This window comes from Nannobrachium achirus (assembly GCF_963921795.1).
Source record: "Nannobrachium achirus genome assembly, chromosome: 3".
In the NCBI taxonomy this organism is placed as follows: domain Eukaryota; kingdom Metazoa; phylum Chordata; class Actinopteri; order Myctophiformes; family Myctophidae; genus Nannobrachium; species Nannobrachium achirus.
The window spans coordinates 23,156,254-23,177,500 of NC_137812.1; the positions used below are offsets into that span (position 1 = coordinate 23,156,254).

At 43.1% G+C, this 21,247-nt stretch overlaps 1 protein-coding gene across 1 annotated transcript in view; it reads right to left on the reverse strand.

Moving 5' to 3' along the window:
• vegfc (vascular endothelial growth factor c) overlaps positions 1–21,247 on the reverse strand; it is a 93,139-nt gene that overhangs the window by 23,503 nt on the left and 48,389 nt on the right. The window contains exons 2-4 of the mRNA XM_080721397.1: positions 16,253–16,520; positions 15,561–15,751; positions 2,673–2,812 (exon numbers count right to left, since the gene is read on the reverse strand). Of these exons, the coding sequence (XP_080577523.1) occupies positions 2,673–2,812; positions 15,561–15,751; positions 16,253–16,520 (599 nt within the window). The remainder of the gene's footprint in view (positions 1–2,672; positions 2,813–15,560; positions 15,752–16,252; positions 16,521–21,247) is intronic.

Genomic DNA, 21,247 nt, shown 5'->3' on the forward strand with positions numbered 1-21,247 from the left:
CGTCTGACTGCAACACAATGTGAGCTTTGTAGATCGGCTATTTTCGGTGAAGAGGTTTGGTGTAGAGAGAGAAAAGAGCTGACCAAATACAGAGCCAAAGTTCAGGTTCACAAAGTCATCAGGGTACACATTTAACATGAATCCAATACGTAGGGGGGTCCCTGGTTCATCTCTCTCTCATCTAAGGGGTCCTTGGCCTGAAAAAACAGTGAAGACCACAACTCTCAGTAGCTGTCTCATGCACGCTGTCTCTCTGTCAGATTTATAGTGGAATTCTATGGCACATAGGAATACACATTCCATATCGATCGAGTCATTAATCTCAAGCAAATATATCTAACCATGCACCCAACCAACTCAACACGCGCACTCACGCACGTGTGTACACACACATACGCACAAACAGATATGCGTGACTGTTCTGGGAACGGGGCATATACTTGGATTACGTTTTAAACGAGATCGCAATGTAATGGATCCCGTTGTGCGAACTGTCCATTTATAAACATGACAGAGAGTCCAGACTCGAGAGCGCTACGCACGGATGCACTCCTCCATCCACCTTTGGGTGCGCCCATCACTGAATTAGCAGAGCAGGGGTCTTCAACAGGGGGTCCCCCCGTAGTAACTCTGAGTACCCCCAAGGGGCCATGGATCCCCTGTTGAGGACCCCCGGTTTATCTGGCTAGATTTCCATCCCGTCGTGACAATGTATTAGGCTATATTTCACCCCATAAATATTATGTACTCCAAAAAATACGATCTCCAACCTCCAGTCTAGCTCCATGTTACCGTATACTACAATCTGTATGCTGTCTCCAGATGGCAAAACCACTAACATTATATATCTACAAGCTTTAAATGAATAACCTCGTTATACATTTTGTATAAGGCTGTAAGCCAGTAAGTTTGCGTGTACAAAGAGACAGTGCTGTAAAGTAACTAAGTACATTTAATCAAGTATTAAACAATTTTGAGGTATCTGTTCTTGAGTATTTCCAATTTCCAATACTTTTACTTCTAGAGGCAAATATTGTACTTTCACTGCACTACAATTATTTGAAAACTTTAGTTACTAGTTACTTTGTAGATTGATTATTATTACAAAAACATACATGAAACACCTTCCGCCCAGTATACCTTTCGACCATTTGAAAATAGCCGATCTTCAAGCGCACGATGCGTCACAATGCGACGCATTGTGCGCTTGAAGATCGTGAATTTTCAAATATCTTTATACATTTGAAAACTTTAAGTACATTTTGATACCAATACTTTTGTACATTTACTCAAGTAAAGTTTTGAATTACAGACTTTTACTAGTAACAGAGTATTTCTATATTGCAGTATTGATACAAGTACAAAATGTAAGTACTTTTACCACCACTGCAAAGAGACATGATATGTTTTGTTCACCAGCCACAATGGAAACTATAGTTTCCTTCACACACACATGCTGTCATCATGCTGGCTGTGTCTGGTGGAAACCTTGTCCTTGTACGTCCAAAACTATCTCCAAAATGGATCCAACGTTTGTCCAACATTATATAGCTCTTGTTAATACTTAAAATTCACAATTTAGTCATTTGTGAGTCATTTCGGAAGCCACTACTTTAGACCACAGCTGAAATTACTTTTTTTTTTTCACTAAAATGTGATAAAGCCACAAAAGCATTTCATAACGCCAGAGCTTAACTCTGCATGTAAATAAGACTTTTTTAAATTAATGTGAGAGATCATGCAGGTCATTGCAGGGTAGAAATGTATTTAGAACTTGAATATCTCAAAAGTAGTATTTCAGCATGGCATCATTCTATAAGCCATATCTTCAAAACTGTTGGGTCAATATATCATTTTGTAGCTATGATTCCCAGCTTTCAAATGAAATGAAAAAAAAAAAATGAAAAAAAAAAAAAAAAAAAAATTCAATGACTAGCCGTCAGCCGTGCTGGGACACATTTAGTAGACACTCTTAACACATATAGCGAGCAGCAGACCCAGCAAGGCTAGCCTGCCCTATATACAACATACAGATGTGCCGTTTTAAAACTTCACATATCCTGCCACTGGCAAGACAGTAGATTTCCTGTGGATTGGCAGGACATTGAGCTTGTAGATCAGCTATTTTTGCTATTTTTATGGCCTTCTCTGACTTTGAAGTTTAAATCAATAAAGTGCAGAAGCTCTTCTTGATAATGTGTGCTACTGTGACATATACAGGTAGTTACAAACATGTGGATCAGCATTTTTTAGAAAATGTTTTGAATATCCACCTCTTTCCGCGGGAATTTACTGGAGAATCTTTTGCACCACACTTCCGGTTAACAGCAGACATACAAGCTCACGTCGCGTCGCAGATGCGACCGTTGTGAGCTTGTAGATCACACTCGGCTGCGGCGCCGGAAGCTCCATGCAACTTCTGCGCAATGCACGATGGGATGTTGGAAAGTTGTGGATAGTAACAAAAAGAAAGTGTGTGTCTGTGTTTGTGTGTGTGTTTGTGTGTGTGTGTGTGTGTGTGTGTGTGTGTGTGTGTGTGTGTGTGTGTGTGTGTGTGTGCGTGGGTGTGTGTGTGTGTGTGTGTGTGTGTGTGTGTGTGTGTGTGTGTGTGTGTGTGTGTGTGTGTGTGTGCGTGTGCGTGTGCGTGTGCATGCGTGCGTGTGTGCTCTTACTCGGGCAGTGCCCTGCGGATGATGCTGTGGACCTGCTTGTAGACGTCCAGCTTGGACAGACAGCTGCACTGGGTGTGGTTGGCAACGCTGATGGTCACCGGCTTGGTGCCGTGGCTGAGGGGCACCGTGATCTCAAACAACTGCACACACACAACAAGCACGCACGCACACACACACACAGAGGGAGAGAGAAAGAGTTATAGGGCAAATGCAAAACGGTTTTAAACATCTTGTGATATATCTTACTACAGGGGGTCCTCTAAATCTGATAGAAAGTTGTTTTCTCCTTTTTTGTATTAACCACTTGAACCCTATGTGTCTATATTCTGAGAACTTAGTTGGGGCGAATCCGATACTTCCGTGACCGTGAGAGCAAAGGTCCGTTTCTCAAGGGATTTGTCATCTAGGAGGGTTATTAAACAAATTTGGCCGGGGTGTATTTTTTAAAATGGCGGGGAAAATGTTTTACGGCTGGGTTAATTTTCAGTCTCATTCACTTACTAGCTAATTACCCTAGCTGTCAAAGATTTTCCCCGCCATTTTAAAAAATACACCCCGGCCAAATATGTTTAATAATAACCCTCCTAGATGACAAATCCATTGAGAAGCGGACCTTTGCTCTCGTGGTCACGGAAGTGCCATAAACGACCCAGCTATTAGCCAAAAATAGCAGATCTACAAGCTCACAATGCCTCGCGCTGCGACAGCAGTTGAAACACAGTCACTGATTGTCCCTGTTTTTTATTTTTCTGATTTCTCATACTCGCTGCCTATAGACAGAAGTCCAGACCTGATACTGGGGAAGGAATGAGAGTTTTTTTGAAAAACCTATGTTTCTATATCAGTGGTGCTCAAACTTTTTCATGTGAAGGACCCCCAAAATGATACATGTATTTGGCCACGGACCCCCATTTGCACACATTTTCACGACTTTTAAAAAATAGCAGATCTACAAGCTCTACGAGCTTGCATATCTGCTATTTTTCAATAGCTAAAGGCTAGAAACTCAGTCTATATGTCGTCACGTTTCACTGGAAATAACAAGGATTTTGTGGTTCCTGTTCCAAACCAACTTTTACGGTTCGGAACCAACTCTGTTCTCGGTGGAAAAGCTCACCTCTGGTTCATCCCATAGGCGGGAGAAAGAACCTGAACCGGTTCTTTGCCCGTCAAAAAGTGCCCAGAGAGAGTGCAGACTAACGTCTACACAGTGATGGACAAGGGGGGATTTGCCCCCAAGTGTGAAATGGTGCCACTTTGCCAGGTGTGAATTGGCCCCTTTTCACAACTGGCAAATAAAAAACCCTAAAAAAAAAGGTTTCAGGAAAAGATCAGGAAAAGTGAAGAGACGTGTGAAGAGGTCCGATGCCATGTCTGTACTTAGCCTTCTGTGTGAGCTGTGAGTAGTAAGAAACCTATTTTTCGTTACCAGATATTAATATTGATAATGTGTCCCGATGGCTGCAGTTATACGGTGCAGCTGTTAATATTTTGCTGTTGGCTGTTGTGTTTGGCAGTACCGGAGAAAACACATAGCGGTGTTGAGAGGTTGTGCAACAACCCTGCAGGGTTTAAAGTTGAGATGCTTGGTGGTTAGTTTCTCCTCAGCCAGGACGTTCTGCCTGCTCCTATCGAGGCTTCATGGCTCAGCCATTTTCTCGGGTTTATTTTTAGTCTTTTCCTTTTTTTTTTCTTTTTTTTTTTGATTGAGCAGGATTTAAAAGTTAGGGGGCGCCAGAGGGGGTAATTGGAAAGGAGAGGAGAATGAAATGAAATGAAAAGAAATGAAATGGAATGGATGCATGCATTAATTAATTAATTAGGACTAATTAATTAATTAATAAAAAAAATAGGAAAAAAGGAAAAAATATAAATACATATACATACAGACAGACAGACAGACAGACAGACAGACAGACAGACAGAGTTATAGGGCAAATGCACTACTGTCAACCAGTAGGTGTAGATCTACCAATCTACCAAGTGCATTACCAGCTGGTGCCATTGGTCCGAAATTAGGGATGCCCCGATCAGGGTTTTTTTTGCTCCCGATCCGATACCGATCAAATATTATTGCTTCCGATTCGATCCCGATCTTTCCCGATCCGATCTTTTGGCAAGGCATTAAGAAAAAAAAAATCTATTCATTCTATCACTTAGTGCAGCACTGAATCAACAAATTAAAAACAAAGCTTATGAGTAGTGTATAGTGATATAGGCCTACTAGTGCAGTGTTTCTCAATCATTGTGCAGCGGACCTTTGGTGTGGCCTTTGAAATTTGGCAGTGAAGTCACGATTTAAGGACTTTTAAAACCCGTTTAATACCTCAAAAAAATAAAATAAAATAGACCATTACAGCATCAAAAATAATCAACAAACTATATAAAAACTGGTAAAACATTGGCCATTTTTAAAGTTGAAACAAAATAAGTTAAGAACCAATTAACCAGTCTGCTTTAAAAGTATGCAGTAGCAGCTAGTTCAGTGGTTCTCAACCTTTTCAGGCCGTGACCCCCAAAATAATCATATTTTAACTGGGGACCCCCGACCCTGAAGAGTTGAGGAAGTATATTTTGTATAACACGGTTCTATTGTGAAAATAGCAGATCTACATGCTCACAACGCCTCGCAACGCGAGGCGTTGTGAGCATGTAGATCGGCTATTTTCACAATTTCTGGCTTTAATATTTGACAATTTGGCCAATGTTTAATTTGTCATTTTAGAGGTATTAAAAAGTCCTTAATTTTTCACTTTCGAAATGTGCAGATACCCTCTATACACTTAAACTTTATGTTGATTTGTTTACTGTTGAGAGAGAAAACAATGTTGCACATTAAGTTAATCATCTGGGGACCCCCCCAAAATAATTTGAGGACCCCCCTGGGGGTCCCGACCCACAGGTTGAGAACCACTGAGCTAGTTGACAGTGCAGAGAGACATAATTGCCTTCCTTTGATCCATTAGCAAGGGGCCAATTACTACTTATTGGCATCAGCTGCCAGCTGTACACAGAGTCTGACACAATCACCTTCCCTCTGCAGTGCTCTGTCTGTCTCATTTCTCCAAAAGCCCTTGAATATGATTGAAAATGATTAAGGATTACTGTGATTATGGTAAGCTTACATTTCATATCGCATTCACCTTACCTGTAACTTTCAGTACTCCCAGAAAATATTTTTTTGAAAAAAAAAAAAATATATATATATTTTTTTTTTCTCGATTTTTTTTCCCCGATCTCCGATCTTATAAAAACGGCCATATCGGCGGCCGATCCGATCACGTGATCGGGATCGGGCAACCCTATCCGAAATCTGTTCCTACATCCCATTATTCAGAATCTGGTGATGTTAACCTGGTGAAAAATACTATGCATGAACCTAAACCTAACCCTAACCCCTAACCTCAGTAAAACTATGCCTAAGTAAAGTGTTCCAGTTTAGATGCTGCTCTGCTCTCTTTTTCGTTTCGTTTCATTTCATCACTTCCAATTTCACTTCAGTTTATCTTGTATCCTATTCCTACCTGACCTGTATATGAGTTCTCTCTCCTGATTGGATCCATCATCATGTGATATTATGACCCCCCCCCCCCCCCCCCCCTGCCAAACTACAAGTCACCCGAGTCAATTACCCTGAAATTGTAGGATTTATTCCCCCACCCCCTCCTCCCGTCTAGCTAGTTGACCAAATGACATCGCTAAACCCACATCAAAGACTCATGGCAGTGCTACCTTGCTCCAGTGTGTGTGTGTGCGTGTGTGCCTGCGTGTGTGTGTGTGTGTGTGTGTGTGTGTGTGTGTGTGTGTGTGTGTGTGTGTGTGTGTGTGTGTGTGTGTGTGTGTGTGTGTGTTGCAGGGTTTTATGTGGGTGGGCTCCTTGAAGGGGACCATTACCATGGCGACCACTCAGCCAGGTCAAATGCACCGGGTCAGTTTTAATGATCCCGATTAGAGAGAGAGAGAGAGAGAGAGAGAGAGAGAGAGAGAGAGAGAGAGAGAGAGAGAGAGAGAGAGAGAGAGAGAGATTTAAAACAGTCTTGAATGGAGGTCAGTGAAACTAATTGGTTTCTATTCGGGCTCTTCAGTGCTGAGTCAATTCTGTTCTGTCCTTCACACCATTGCCTTGCATGCGGAGAACACAACATTAAAAGGCTGTCCACGCCAAGCACAATAACTATCAATATACATCATTCATCCATGCCATGCCGCTGTCATCCACTTTGACAACCAGTGACCAATAGCAGTGGTTCTCAAACTGTGGGTTGGGACCCCCAGGGGGGTCTCCAAATGGTTTTGTGGGGAGTCCCCAAACAATTTGCTCAATCCATTCACTGCCAAGAATATTTAAAACAAACTACTAACCACACTGCCAGCGTGAAACGAGGATAAACTTGACTCCTGCTCTCTGGCTGATACCGACAATAAGCCTCTTGCTTACTTACAGTAACACTTACTTACATACGTGTCATTTCAAAACTTCACACGTCCTGCCATTGGCAAGACAGCAGATTTTCAGGGGATTTGCAGAAGATTTAGATTGTAGATCAGCTATTTTTGCTAGTTTCGGCCTGAAAAGTTTGAGAAACACTGACCAAAAGACATGTGTGGACAACAAACTGCCTGCCAATCAACTCCCCCCACACCCCCCCCCCCCCCCACCCCCACCCACACACACACACACGAAACAATCCAGACAGACAGAAACACAGATTGAAAGACGCTTAAAAGTCAGTTCAACCGCAAGAACCAAAACCGTTTACCGCAATTTGCATCGTCTGCTAAGTGTCGAAACCTGTCAACGCCGGCCAGCGCTTTGCCGTCGACGTCCTGCCAAACACAGCAGATAGGGAACAAAGTTAAACACCGAAAACTTGAGCAACGATAACCTGACCTCCGTTTGGTACGAGAGAGAAAAAAAAAGGTGAAGTAATACGAAAATCCAGTTTCTAACACCAAGCTTTCCATGGAAACTAGACAACAAGATACGTAATTCAGACGAGAGTCACTTCGGTTCAGATAAACAGTAAATTATCTAGTCTACCACAACGTGAATTAGCTCCTAAGTATTCAAATCCCCTCGGTGGCTTGCCAGGCCTTTCAGCCGACTGCCAAAAACAGCATTTTGCAAAAACTAGCAGAGGAGAAGAATGTGTTGTGAAACCTCAGCGAAACCCGCAGCCTTATTGTGGTGCTGCCAGACGCAGAGCTTGTAACTCTTTTTTTGTTGTTGTGGGGGGTGTGATTTCTAGATCTTTATTTAGTTTGTATTTTATTTAGAGAGGTGATATTGCCCTTGAAGTACTATCGAGTACATTTAATGAGGCCTAACCGTTCAAATCCCCCACCCCTCTAATCCAGACGTGAGGCTTTGACAAACACGAGGGACTCGGTCCTGACAACAAAGCTGCTTTTTATTAACTCCTAAAAGAAAATGACTGCATGAAGATATGATTTGTTTTGTTTTTTTGCATGCAAAAGCAGCCTCACGCTCCCAAGTTTCCATGCAACCAAAGGCAGTCTTGAAAGAAAAAGAAAAAAAATCCCTCTTATTTGTTGAGACACCAGCGACCACAAATGCTAAATACCCAGCGTTTATATAGTGCTTTTCTAGTCTTCCTGGCCACTTTATGAGTGCTTTACAATGTATGCTTTTAACATGCAAGGCACCAAACTGCTCCGTCAGGAGCAGTTAGTGGATTAGTGTCTTCCTCAAGGTCACACAAAGGAGTCGGGTTTGAACCTTCGGGACGACCACAAAGGTGATTAATGTCAAACTGAATCTCGTTTTACTGTAGCAGGCAAATCTTTCAGACATGAAAGCTGTTAAACGAGCTAACGAGACAGCGTTGATACAGTTCACAAAACGTCGTACGCTCCATGACATTCCTTAAAGGGATATTTCACGTTTGGGGTAATGTTATCGTCTACCCAGGCTTTTGTGTTTAACCCCAGAGAGTTTTTTTATTTTATTTCTCTCCTCTAAATACGGAATCATCATCATAAAAACTGTCTGGATGAAAATTATCACAAATATGTTTGAAAGTGAAATGCCCTTTAATAAGCAATACTTATCCTACTGTATGCACGTCACATTTGTTACAAAGTCTGTTGAAATTATGTATGCTCAAAACATATTCTGTACCATAAACAACATATCATCTCTGTTGGGTGGAAACCTCATAAGTCTAAAACTGCTACTTTTTAGGATTCAAATTCAAAAGTACAAAAGTAGCAGATCAAGCTGGTAGACCTGCTACTGTTGACGCTTTTGTGTGACGCTTGTAGTATGATCAAACACAGAAACGTTAGAATACTGTACCGATGGAGATAAGAGGTTTCTGCCAGACAGCAACGATATGTTATATTAAAATATTGTGCTCTTAGGGGCGCCTGCTGGCCTAGCGGTCCAGGTGCATACCACATACTGTAGGCTCTGATGCCTGACAGCATGTTGTGGGTTTGAATCCCGATCCCAGTGGCCTTTGCTTGCCCTATGCAACATTGCACTCTTTTTTTATTGTTTTTAGGCATTGGTGTTTTTGATTGGGTAGGCGCTGCTATTTACCACAAGCAAACCAAGCGTGTGTGTGTGTGTGTGTGTGTGTGTGTGTGTGTGTGTGTGTGTGTGTGTGTGTACCTAAATACACTAATTGACCCTGTTCCTCTTATCTGCCCCTGAACATCTACTGTACACACACACTCACGCACGCACGCACGCACACAAACGCACACAAACGCATGCACGCACACAAACGCACATGCACACGCACACGCGCACACGCACACACACACACACACACACACACACACACACGAACGGCGAAGGCGTCTCGATTAACTGTATCCACATCCACAGGAAGTCTATGGCTAAACAATGAGCCATCAGCTCACAGCTTCCAGCTCATCAAGGTAGCAGTGATTGGAAATGCAATGCAAACAATGGGAGCCATCGCGGCCACATAGACTGCAGGCCAGCTCATTAACTGCAGGTAGAGGAAATGAATGACGCACAAGCAGACAATGAGCCCATGTTACCGAGTGCATCATCATTAGTCAATGTCAGCCATGTGCAAGTGGAAGGAAAAGCCATCAGGTCCACGGCAGCCTACTGTACTTGCACAATTATCTCTGATTCTCAGTCAATTCAGGCATTCCAGTTTGATAGTTGCTGTATAAGAGAAACATAACGGTATTAAAACAATAATAATAATAATGATAATAATAATATATATTTTTCCTTTTTTTTTTACTTTGATAACTGGAAACTCTTTAAACAGGCATGCGTGGTGTATAAAACTTTCAGCGATGGGAAAAGTACTCGTGTGTGTGGGTCTGTCTGTCTGCGTGTCTGTAGCCTACAGGACCTTTTGTGACCACACGAGGGCGCTGTTGTTCAGGCCAGGCCAGACACACACACACACACACACACACACACACACACACACACACACACACACACACACACACACACACACACACACACACACAGCTCCACTTCGAACAGAGGTTCGATTTTTTATTTTTTATGTGATTTTCATAATGTTGCTGATATCTGAGGTGGGTGTGTCCTTATGGGGATACCTTCAGGATGCTCAGTGACGTCATAGAAGGTGTTTCCCTGCCCCCAACAGGGAGGGGGTAGAAAGAAAATCCCATTCTCCCACAATTGGCAGCAGACTGTGACCATTCTCACATGTCCCAGGAATGGCTGGACAAAAGGAGATGATATCTGTTTTTATTTTTATTTTTTGCAAAAGTTCATGTTAACTCTTATTCTGCTTTGAACGTTCCTGTTCGCCCCAATTTTTCAGGTCGCGGCGCGCCAATACGGCGCTCGTTCGTTTACCTCGTCTGATGACTGTAAGCTGATGAGGGGTCGCGCGGCCGTGTACTGTAAACACATTTTCCGCGGTGATGGTGTAAAAAATCCATTATGCGTTAACATCAACGGAGACCAATTCACTTCCTTGTTGATTTCTCTGGCTGTGAGGCTCTGTGGCCAGTGACTGGTCTGAATGTACGGCAACACATAACAGGCAAATTCACATTAAGTCTTGCATGACGCCGCCCTCTGCTGCCTGGCAGACCAAAGTGCACTATTGCACAATCAAAAAATAATAATAATAATAAATAAATAAATGTCTGTCTATCTACTATAACGTCGCAAAGGTAAGCCGCTTTTTGATGGCACCAGACCCAATAAATAAATAAATAATCTGGCAGTAGTAGAGTTAAAATATTAAAGAATAGTGCCACAAGTTGCCATGTAATGTTGTTGAAATGTTGTAACTTTAATATATTTTTGTGAGTAGTATTATTTTATGGAATATATATCGGGTAATATACCCGGCGTTAGTGATGGTGTAAAAAACAAATACCGTTAGTGTTCTAGGGTTAGGAAAAATAAAATCACTTCTGGAGTCTAGAGCAGGGGTCTTCAACAGGGGGTCCGCGACCCCTAGGGTGTCCGCGGAGGTACTGCAGGGGGTCCGCGAAATTATTGCTTAAAAAAAAAAAAGATTTCAAAAAATGTTTTTTTTTTTCATTATTTTTTTTCATTTTTCGCATTTATGTTAAAAAATAAATCATGATTCTATCCATTTTGAATAGCTTGAATACATGATTACTATGCAATTGACAGATTGTTGATATTATTGACATTGGTTCTCAGTTAATAAGTATGTTTAGAAATGGTAGTGGTACGGCCCACCCTGCTCGCTGTAACTTGTACATGTTTAAAATAAAAAAAATATGTCGTAGCCCCGACCCCCCCACCCTACGAGGTGGTAGGGGGTCCCTGCTCCATCTCCCCATCAGTTTGGGGGTCCCCGGCCTGAAAACGTTGAAGACCCCTGGTCTAGAGCGTAATGCTGTTATATCAGTATACAATTACTAGCTTAAAAGTCCTATTATCTGGCACTACTGGTTGCCGATGGCTTGAGGGCTCTTACAGTTACAATGAAATGAGTTAGATCCAACAATAATAATTAGATTTCCTGCAATTATTTCAAAATATTATTTTAGTCGGTACTTCCGTTGAAAAGGCAATGCATTGCATTCCTGCATCATTAGGTAGTGAAAACATTTCAAAACAGAACCACACATTGTGCTACAAGCAATGCTAATTAATGTATGCATCCTTTATGTTCCATAACCTTAGATAAGAAAGCACATGTATGGTTATTTCTCATATGATGAAGAGATATACATTAGTAGATTAGGGGGTCTTTTTTTTCCTAGCCAAGGATCCCTTAGCTGAGAGAAAGATGAAGCAGGGACCCCCCCAACTACATATCGTCACTGTCGGGCAGAAACCTTGTATCCCCAAGTTTCGAATTTGTATGTTTTTTTTTCGTAAAGAAAAGCCCTGCTTCATCATACAAGGCCGTCGCACAAAAGTAGTGAAAACAGCAGATCTACAAGCAAACAACGCCTGTGCCCATTTATGGAGATACCTGATCCCTTGATCCCTCATCAATATTATAGCCCGTATATGGACACATTGTGTCAGTCTCATGATAACCAGTGTGGTTGTTGTGACGCGAGTCACATATGCAAAAAGAAATCCGTCGTAGCTCTTTTATGAACATATATGGAGATCTCTGATGTCATCAATATGAAGCTCATATCTGAGAATGCCCATATATGGACATATTGTGTCAGTCTCTCTGTTGTTTCAGCTGATACAAGTTCTGAGAAAACAGCTCCATTAGATGCAACCCTGGTCTGAACATTAGCTGATGTCATGCAGTCAGTAGGACAAGAAACATGATGACATCAATCATTCAGACCACACATGCGCACGAACACACGTGCGAACGTGCACACACACACACACACACACACACACACACACACACACACACACACACACACACACACACACGTTAACGGGCCAATTAACATGCTAGTAACTCTCTGCTCCCCTTCACCGCAGTTTGACCCTGGAACACACACGTGTACACACACACACACACACACACACACACACACACACACACACACACACACACACACACACACACACACACACACACACACAACCACACACACACACACACACACACCCACACACACACACACACACACACACACACACACACACACACACACACACACACACACACACAGTGTACTAGCTCTTCAGACCTACCAGGTTAAGGGTCAAGGTGAGACACACACACACACACATGCACAAACATACAAAAGCAAATCTCCACTCAAACTGTGTGTGTGTGTGTGTGTGTGTGTGTGTGTGTGTGTGTGTGTGTGTGTGTGCGTGTGCGTGTGCGTGTGTGTGTGTGTGTGTGTGTGTGTGTGTGTGTTAGTGTAAACACACACTATATACACACACAGACATATATACTTGTGAGGACATTCTATTGACTTTAGTTGATGGCCTCTTAGTTCCCCAGACCACAACCCTGACCTTAACCCTTAACCCGCCATAATCTAAATGTCTGTGTACCTTGAGTTAACCGTACCCCCCAACCCCCTGTACACATGAAAACCACCGCAATACCCCCACCCCCAAATGTTTTCAGTGGTGGAAAAAGTACTCAAATTGTTTACTTAAGTCAAAGTCTGGAATTCGCAATTCAATACCAAAAGTGGACAGTATTCATTGTGCAGAATGTCCCAAATGTCTTCAAATGTATAAAGATCTTTTGAAAATAGACAGCATTTGTATAGTGTTGAAGTGGTTTATTTATGTTTAGTAAGAATAATCTAATCTAGTAACTAGTAACTGAAGTTTTCAAATATTTTTATTAGATTCACTATATATCAGATCACTATATCACTCTTCCTCTCTCAAAATAAACACAGCCTGTTTCTCAAGCAGATCAGCCGGAGAATCGGAGCAGCAGGAGTGGTTTTGCAGTCGCTAAATCGCACTGTGGTGAAGAAAAAAGAGTTGAGCCGGAAGGCAAAGCTCTCTGTCTACCGAGCAATCTTCGTTCCTACTCTCACCTATGGTCATGAAGTGTGGGTCATGACCGAAAGTATAAGGTCGCGGGTGCAAGCGGCCGAAATGGGTTTCCTCAGACGGGTGGCTGGTATCTCCCTTAGAGATAGGGTGAGAAGTTCAGTCACCCGAGAGAGACTTGGAGTAGAACCGCTGCTCCTACACTTGGAAAGGAGTCAGCTTAGGTGATTCGGGCATCTAGTACGGATGCCTCCCGAGCGCTTTCCTAGGAAGGTCCTCGATGCGCGTCCCACTGGGAGGAGACCCCGTGGCAGACCGAAGACCAGATGGAGGGATTATATCTCCAGACTGGCTTGAGAACGCCTCGGTATACTCCCTGAGGGAGTGGAGGAAGTTGCTCGGGATAAGGAAATCTGGAGGTCTCAGTTGGAACTGTTACCCCCGCAACCCGATTCCGGATAAGCGGTTGAAGATGGATGGATGGATGTTTCTCATCCGGGTAATTTTTTTGGTGGATAAACACACTTCAGCTGATCTCAGGGAACTATAAAAAGAAAAAGGAAAAAGTAACTTTGGAATGGGACAAATTAGCGCTTTTGTCTGTGTATATTTATCCGCTTTTTCGCTGTGAGGATGGGGTCGGGACGACTCCTGAGATCTAAAGAGGGGGCGACTATAACAGAAATCGACCAAACCAGGTAGGAACAATCATGATAAAAGGCAAATTAAGGTGGGGGGGATATGTTTTATCCTGGAATTGTCCTTTAAGATTTCATTTGGATTTTAATATCTTACAAATGACGGGTACAATTAGCAATTTAAAAATGCAAATTGATGTAGGTTAGAGTTGTCCTATTGCAAAAAAATATTTGAATTCTCCATCAAAAACACATAAAATGGACACCCGACACGTTTGGATTTCCCCCCAAAAAAAGGTATGACCCGTCCTAGTGTGCAAGTGTGCGTGCGCGCTTGTGCGCTCCCATGGTGTTTTTATAAGCAGAGGTGATCAAACATGACATTCCATGTCAAGGTCTCCAGATAAATGCATAAAAGGCAGCGGTCCCCCATGTTGACCCCCGCCAACAGACCCCCATGTCATACCATGTTTCCCTGCTCCACCCCCGCATGACACGATGTGTGTTGTGTGACCGATGAGGTTGTGTTGAACTGGAATGAATGGAGCAGGGCAGACAACAGCAATGAGAGTCAACACTGCTATGAACCACTTTCAACATGTACAAGCTTACAACCGGATTGTCTGTTTTTGCTGTAAGTATAGCATTAAAAAGCGCAAATCCTCACTAGTACACTGACAGGGTACACATGGAACCAGCTGGATCCTTACTGGTCTGCAACCCTGACAGGGTACAAAAGGAACCAACTGGATCCGTACTTACTGGTATGTAACTCTGAGAGGGTAAATGGTGCATTTATATTGCGCCTTTATCCAAGGCACAAACACATTCATACACCGATGGCAGAGGAAACCATGAAAGGCACCAACCTTCTCACCGGGAGCAACTCGGGGTTCAGAGTCTTGCTCAGGGACTCTTGGACACTAACTCTGAGGTAGCCCGGGATCGAACTGGGAACCCTTCAGGAACCCTCTGTGTTCAGGCATCACTTAAGCGCCCACAGCTGGTGCAGAACTCAGCTGCACGCCTTCTCACCGGCACCAAAAAACGTGAACACATTACCCCAGTCCTTTTCACCCTACGCTGGCTCCCTGTTAAATTTAGAATAGATTTTAAGGTTCATTTATTTGTTTTTAGATTTCTAAATCAAGGTTTAATACTATTTAATCCGCTTGTGTTACATAATCATGCATTAACATTTTTGGTGTAATGATTAAGAAATATCATATAGTTTTGTTTTGGATCGGTTTTATATTTTTCCTAAAAACCTTAAAAAATGCATATCTTTCTGAATAATCCACCATGTTTGGTTGTAATACTCACGGTCTTGCTGAGGTACCCGGTGGAGATGTTCCGGCACTGCTTGTCCTCGGAGTGGCAGCAGCCCCCGCACCTGAACACGGACACGCAGGGGGGCTTGTAGAAGACGTTGGTGGGCGCGCCGTACTCCCTGCCCACGTCCACGCACACCTCCCTGGGCATGCACTGAGTCCTCCTCCACTCTGACTCTATAGCTGCACAGACAGAGAGGCGGTGGGGGGTGGGTGAGACAATGATATGTACTGTAGTGTACACCAGTGTTAATTGTGTCGACTAAAGACTATGACGAAATGTTTTTGTCAACTACCTTTTTTTCACTGACAAAAATGAAATAAAAACGAAATGGTTAGGGTATGACTAAAACTAAGACTAAATATACAATATGCAATAAAAACTAGACTGCAATGTTAGTGAGGGACTAGTGGAGAAGAGATCCAATAGAACTAAAAGACAAGTAATGTAATGTTTGGTTGCGCTCGGGTGTCGCACTCTGAAAATAATCAATATATATAATACAGTATATATAAATATTTGCTTTTTCCTGTAAATGATATGGAAATCACTTTTGTTGATGTGTTGTTGTAATTTATCTTTTATAGCATTGCATTCTAGTTCGCTTTTTTTTGCTAGTTTGTTTATAACTTGAAGGTTTGAGAAGCAGTGGCCAAAAACACACACGTGAGTTGAAAGCTCACTTTTCAGCACTTCCAGGTTGAGGTAGGCGGCGGCGAAGGCGGGCTCCTCCCCCTCGGAGGGCGGAGCCCGCCGGGGGTTGGGGGGCGAGGCCGAACGGGCCGCGAAGGCGGGAGCTCCGCCCCCTCCTCCTCCTCCGGCCGCCGCCGCAGAGAGCTTGGAGCGGCACTTGAGGGCCGACCAGTAGGACGGGTACACCAGGCTCATCAGCTCATCCACGCTGGACGCAGAACGCAACCGCTGCTCCACGTCAGGCTTGGGAGGAGAGTCCTGGAGAGAGAGAGAGAGAGATAGAGAGATAGAGAGAGTTAGAGAGAGAGAGAGAGAGAGAGAGAGAGAGAGAGACTTTTTGACTTTTTTAACAACTAATTTATTCATAAGAGTGTTTGCTACATTGGTTCTTTAAAACAAACAATCGCAATCTACAATACAAATAGATAATTTAGAGCAAAACATCCACAAAAGTGATTCCCGTATAATTTACGGAAGACAATTTAACCACCATATATTTTTGAACACATTCATCTGAACACAGATGGGGCTGGAATCAATGGGGATACATTTACTATAGTCAAAAATCAATGGGAAAGAAAAGTCATTTTGGAGGTGAACTAACTACTCCTGTAAAGAGAGAGAGAGAAACGATTATGCAAAATCATTGTGATTAGGCGATTATGTCATCATTTTTGACAGGCCTAGACCAGAGTTCATCGCCATGCTGACTCGTGGTGGACATTTTTGTCAAAATTCAATTTTTGCCTCAGACATACGACATGAGCGGACAATAATATTACCAGAAACACATAAAGAGATAGCCCTGAATGACCATAACAGGTCTGTAACTCTGAGAGTATACACATGGAACCACATGGTACGAAATGGACCTGTAAGTACACTGAGTTACGGGAGTCCTTGAAACTAAAACATTAAAGAACCACTGTTCTAGCTGGACTCCTAATGTGACATAGGGCCCTATTATGATCCAGGTCTTATGCCTTATGCCTTAACTTCTTTACCTTTTTTTCACTATTTTGAAGAAAAAAAATTAAATACTTCAAATGCTGATCTATATCTGCACGTTGTGAACTTGCAGATCAGCTATTTGAAATATAAAAAAAAAAAAAAAAAAATAGTAAAAAAAGGCAAAGAAGATAAGGCATAAGGCATAAGACCTGGATCATAATAGGGCCCTTAGTGTCTTATTGGGTCTTATGATCAAAATAAGAACATTATAACGGTGTGTAAAAAATAAAATCTAATATTTGTCATGGACACCATTGTCTGTGTATGGACATATTGATGACCCCTAGCCTGACCCTGATACATAGCACACCGCCAACAACTCATCCTGTTGGGCTGGAACACAAGTGAACCATGGAGACGGAAAGGAGGCTGCCAAACCACAAAGAGATTGTCTTATTGTGTCTGGGTCTTCTCTTCAGGAAGGACTTAAATACTATGAGGTTCAGGTTATAAAGGGGCTTTAGGAGCCGCCAGAGAGTCCCTCAACAGGAAGGGATTAATCACTCACTCAGATCCAACAACGGTTACTGGTCCGTGTGGTTGAAGAATGGAAAACGATGCCCGGCACTTGGTGACCCTCCTGTCCCCTCAGGGCTGGACTGGGACATAGATGTCGGCCCTGACATCTTGGCATGGACCGGCCCACCACAACCGGCGCGTAGATACTCTACTTCCCCACTCCGTCGAGGCACATACAAACGGACATGCCCTTAATCCCACCACTTTTACTGAAAAGCATCCCTCTATGTTCTGGAGCCTTGAGTGAAATAAATGATACGACCCATACACAACGTCATTAGGTCTGTCCCAGACTACGAATTTATATAGTCAAATCTGATTGGCCAAATGTTGCCTATAGTTATATTATATATATATATTTTAACCTGAGACCCCCACCACCTTCACAAGGACTTGGAATTGTAGGAGTTGGCATTACATTTAGTTTGACTCAATCTATTCCATTGTGAAAATAGCCAATATACCGGTACATGCTCACAATGCCTCGCAACGCGAGGCAACGCGTTGTCAGCATGTAGATCTGCTATTTTCACAATTTCTGCCTCTAATATTTGGCAGTTTGGCCAGAGGTACTAACAAGGTCAAGTCCTTAAATTGTCACTTTAGAAATGTGCAACATTAAGTGTATATTTACACTCTATGTTGGTCTGTTTACCGTTGAGTGAGAAAACAATGTTAACATTTAGCTAAACATCTGGGGACCCCCCAAAAATTATTTGGGGACCCCTCTGGGGGTCCCGAGCCACAGGTTGAGAACCACTGCCCTAGACTGCTAAAGCTGATCAGGTGTGCATACTGTTGCTGTCGCAGAAACCTTCCATCTCCATATTTCCATATCTCCAAAACACATCAGACTTCAAGCTACCGGTACATCTACTATCTTGAAAAACTAGGTATTTTGGAATTTGAATCCTGAAAAGTTAACAGCGTGGGATTTCCATCCAAAAGAGATGATATGACGGATGTTACCAAAAAAATAAGCGATAAACTCGCTGTGGGTGTGACAACCATGCGTCCCTGAGTTTAATTTTATTTTATTGTATTGTCATCAATGTCATGAAAGACTCGAGTGGGACTGCGGCCCACAATTACCCTATTAATCGCCTATTATGGCTCTATGACAAACGCCTCGCTGTCTATGAAATGAATGTTATCTTCCATGCCACTCCCGTCCTGTTGCGGCCTCCACAGAACAATCAGCTAGGTGCCATTGTGCCCGCCTGTCACACCATCCATCTGTCTTGCAGAATCTTGTTCAAGAACCGCACTCTAACCCTGACAGGAACAATACAGCGGCTCGCAGGAAACAAGCCCTTGTTCCACTCTTCTCTGGCCCTCGGAACTCTGCTATGACACACACGCACGCGCGCACAGACACGCACATGCATGCGCGCACACACAGACACTCACACTCACAGTTTTTTTTTTTTTTCCGTTGCCATTTTTAGCCCTAACCCTAAAATCTGAGTTTTACGCTGGCGTGACACACCAACGATAGCATTGTGAGCTTATAGATCTGCCATGATGGTGTTTTTTTTTGTGATGCTGTTTATTTTGTACTCCTATAGCTATTGTGTAGCTATCTCTTAACTGTATCGTGCTGTGCCAATCTTTTACTTTTCCCTGTGGGATCATTAAAGTTATATTTATCTCTGTCTGTCTGTCTCGGTCTGTCTATGAAACTAAGATTGACCCCTAAACCTAACCTAACCTCTAAATATGCCTAATCCTAACTCTAACCCCTAAACCTAACCTTTAAACATCACATCCTGACACCAACCTGAAACTTTTCCTAAGTGTAAGCCTATCTCTAAAACCATAAATACAATAATTTCTCTGGAAGTCTGCTTCTCTAATGTTGGAACATTTGACCCTCACAAATGTAATAAGTGTAGTACACACGCACGCAAGTACGCAGGCACAAACACACGCACGCACACGCACGCACATGCACACATGCACACACGCACGCACACGCACGCACATGCACGCACGCACGCACGCACGCACGCACGCACGCACGCACACACATATGCTTGCAAGTCAACCAGTCCATGGACAGTGAGTGAGGCAGACCATTGTGTTTGAATGCCTCCATAACTGTGTTTACAATCACTCTGCAGATAACACACACACATAAACACAGCGCTCCATTTCCTACCAGAAACAATGTGACTGTGTGTCTTTTTTTCCTCCTCTCTCCCTGGCCCCCCAAACACACATGTAAAGCAACTTTGAGTACTTAGAAAAGCGCTATATAAATTCCAGGTATTATTATTATATAATTATTGCGACGCAAGTTTAGTATGTGAACGGTGAAACGGTCACAGCTTGTCCGTATGTACCGGTATGTATATCTGTCTATAACGCCTGACCTGTGGTTCTATGGGTTTGCCGCTCTGACATCACACTGTGGCTTCACTGTGTGAAGCCAGAGTGTGATGTCACACTAACTGAATCCCTTTTATGCCCATATATGGAGTTCCCTGATGTCATCAATATTAAGCCCATATCTAACAGGACTTCATATGGGAATTCCCATATATGGTGGCCACATCGGCCACATACCACACTAACGGCTAGTTCTACAGAGGGATCTCCATGTATGGGCATATGCATCATAGACATTATAGGACATTCACATAACGAATAACTGAGTAAGCATGTTTGGGCTCTCACAGCATATCTCCATATACAGTACATGGATCTCCATATGGGTACCAGGGGTCTCCATATATGGGTAACTGGTCCAATATACATCACTGGCCAGATGGCCAAGAATTGGCGCGACGAGGTCGCATGTCGCCCTGGGGCGTCTTACTATTATCATTATTATGACAATATCCAATTTACAAGCTAACGCATGTCGAATCCGCGCCTCATTGTCAGCTTGTGGATCAGCTAAGTTTGTTGTGTGATATAAATTGCCAAACTCTCTCTCTCTCTCTCTCTCTCTCTCTCTCTCTCTCTCTCTCTCTCTCTCTCTCTCTCTCACTCGCAAACACACACACACACACGCACGCACGCACGCACGCACGGACACACACACACACACACCTCATCTCCTTGGCATGGGAAAACAGGTTTCGGTCCGTGAAACAGCAGCAAACTCAAAAGAGGCAAAAAAAGAAAAAAACAATTGACAAAGGGGGGGCAGCCCCCCAATCTAACAGCCCTGTCAACTGAAATAGGACCTATTGTTTCCTGCTTCCAGCATTACAAGGTTGAGTGAAGTTTACAGGAAGTCAACGACTCAATGGGCCGCGAGGTTCACTGAGTCCTCCCCTCGGAGCGGACCAGGGAGCGAGGCAGCAAGTGGCGTCAGTTCAGAAAAAGCTAAGGTATGGCAACCTGACTGGTGTCTTGCACACGCGCAAAGGCGCGCGTGCAAGACACCAGTCATGTTGCCATACCTTAACAAGCAACAGGCATGATACATTTATTTTAAGAAGTAC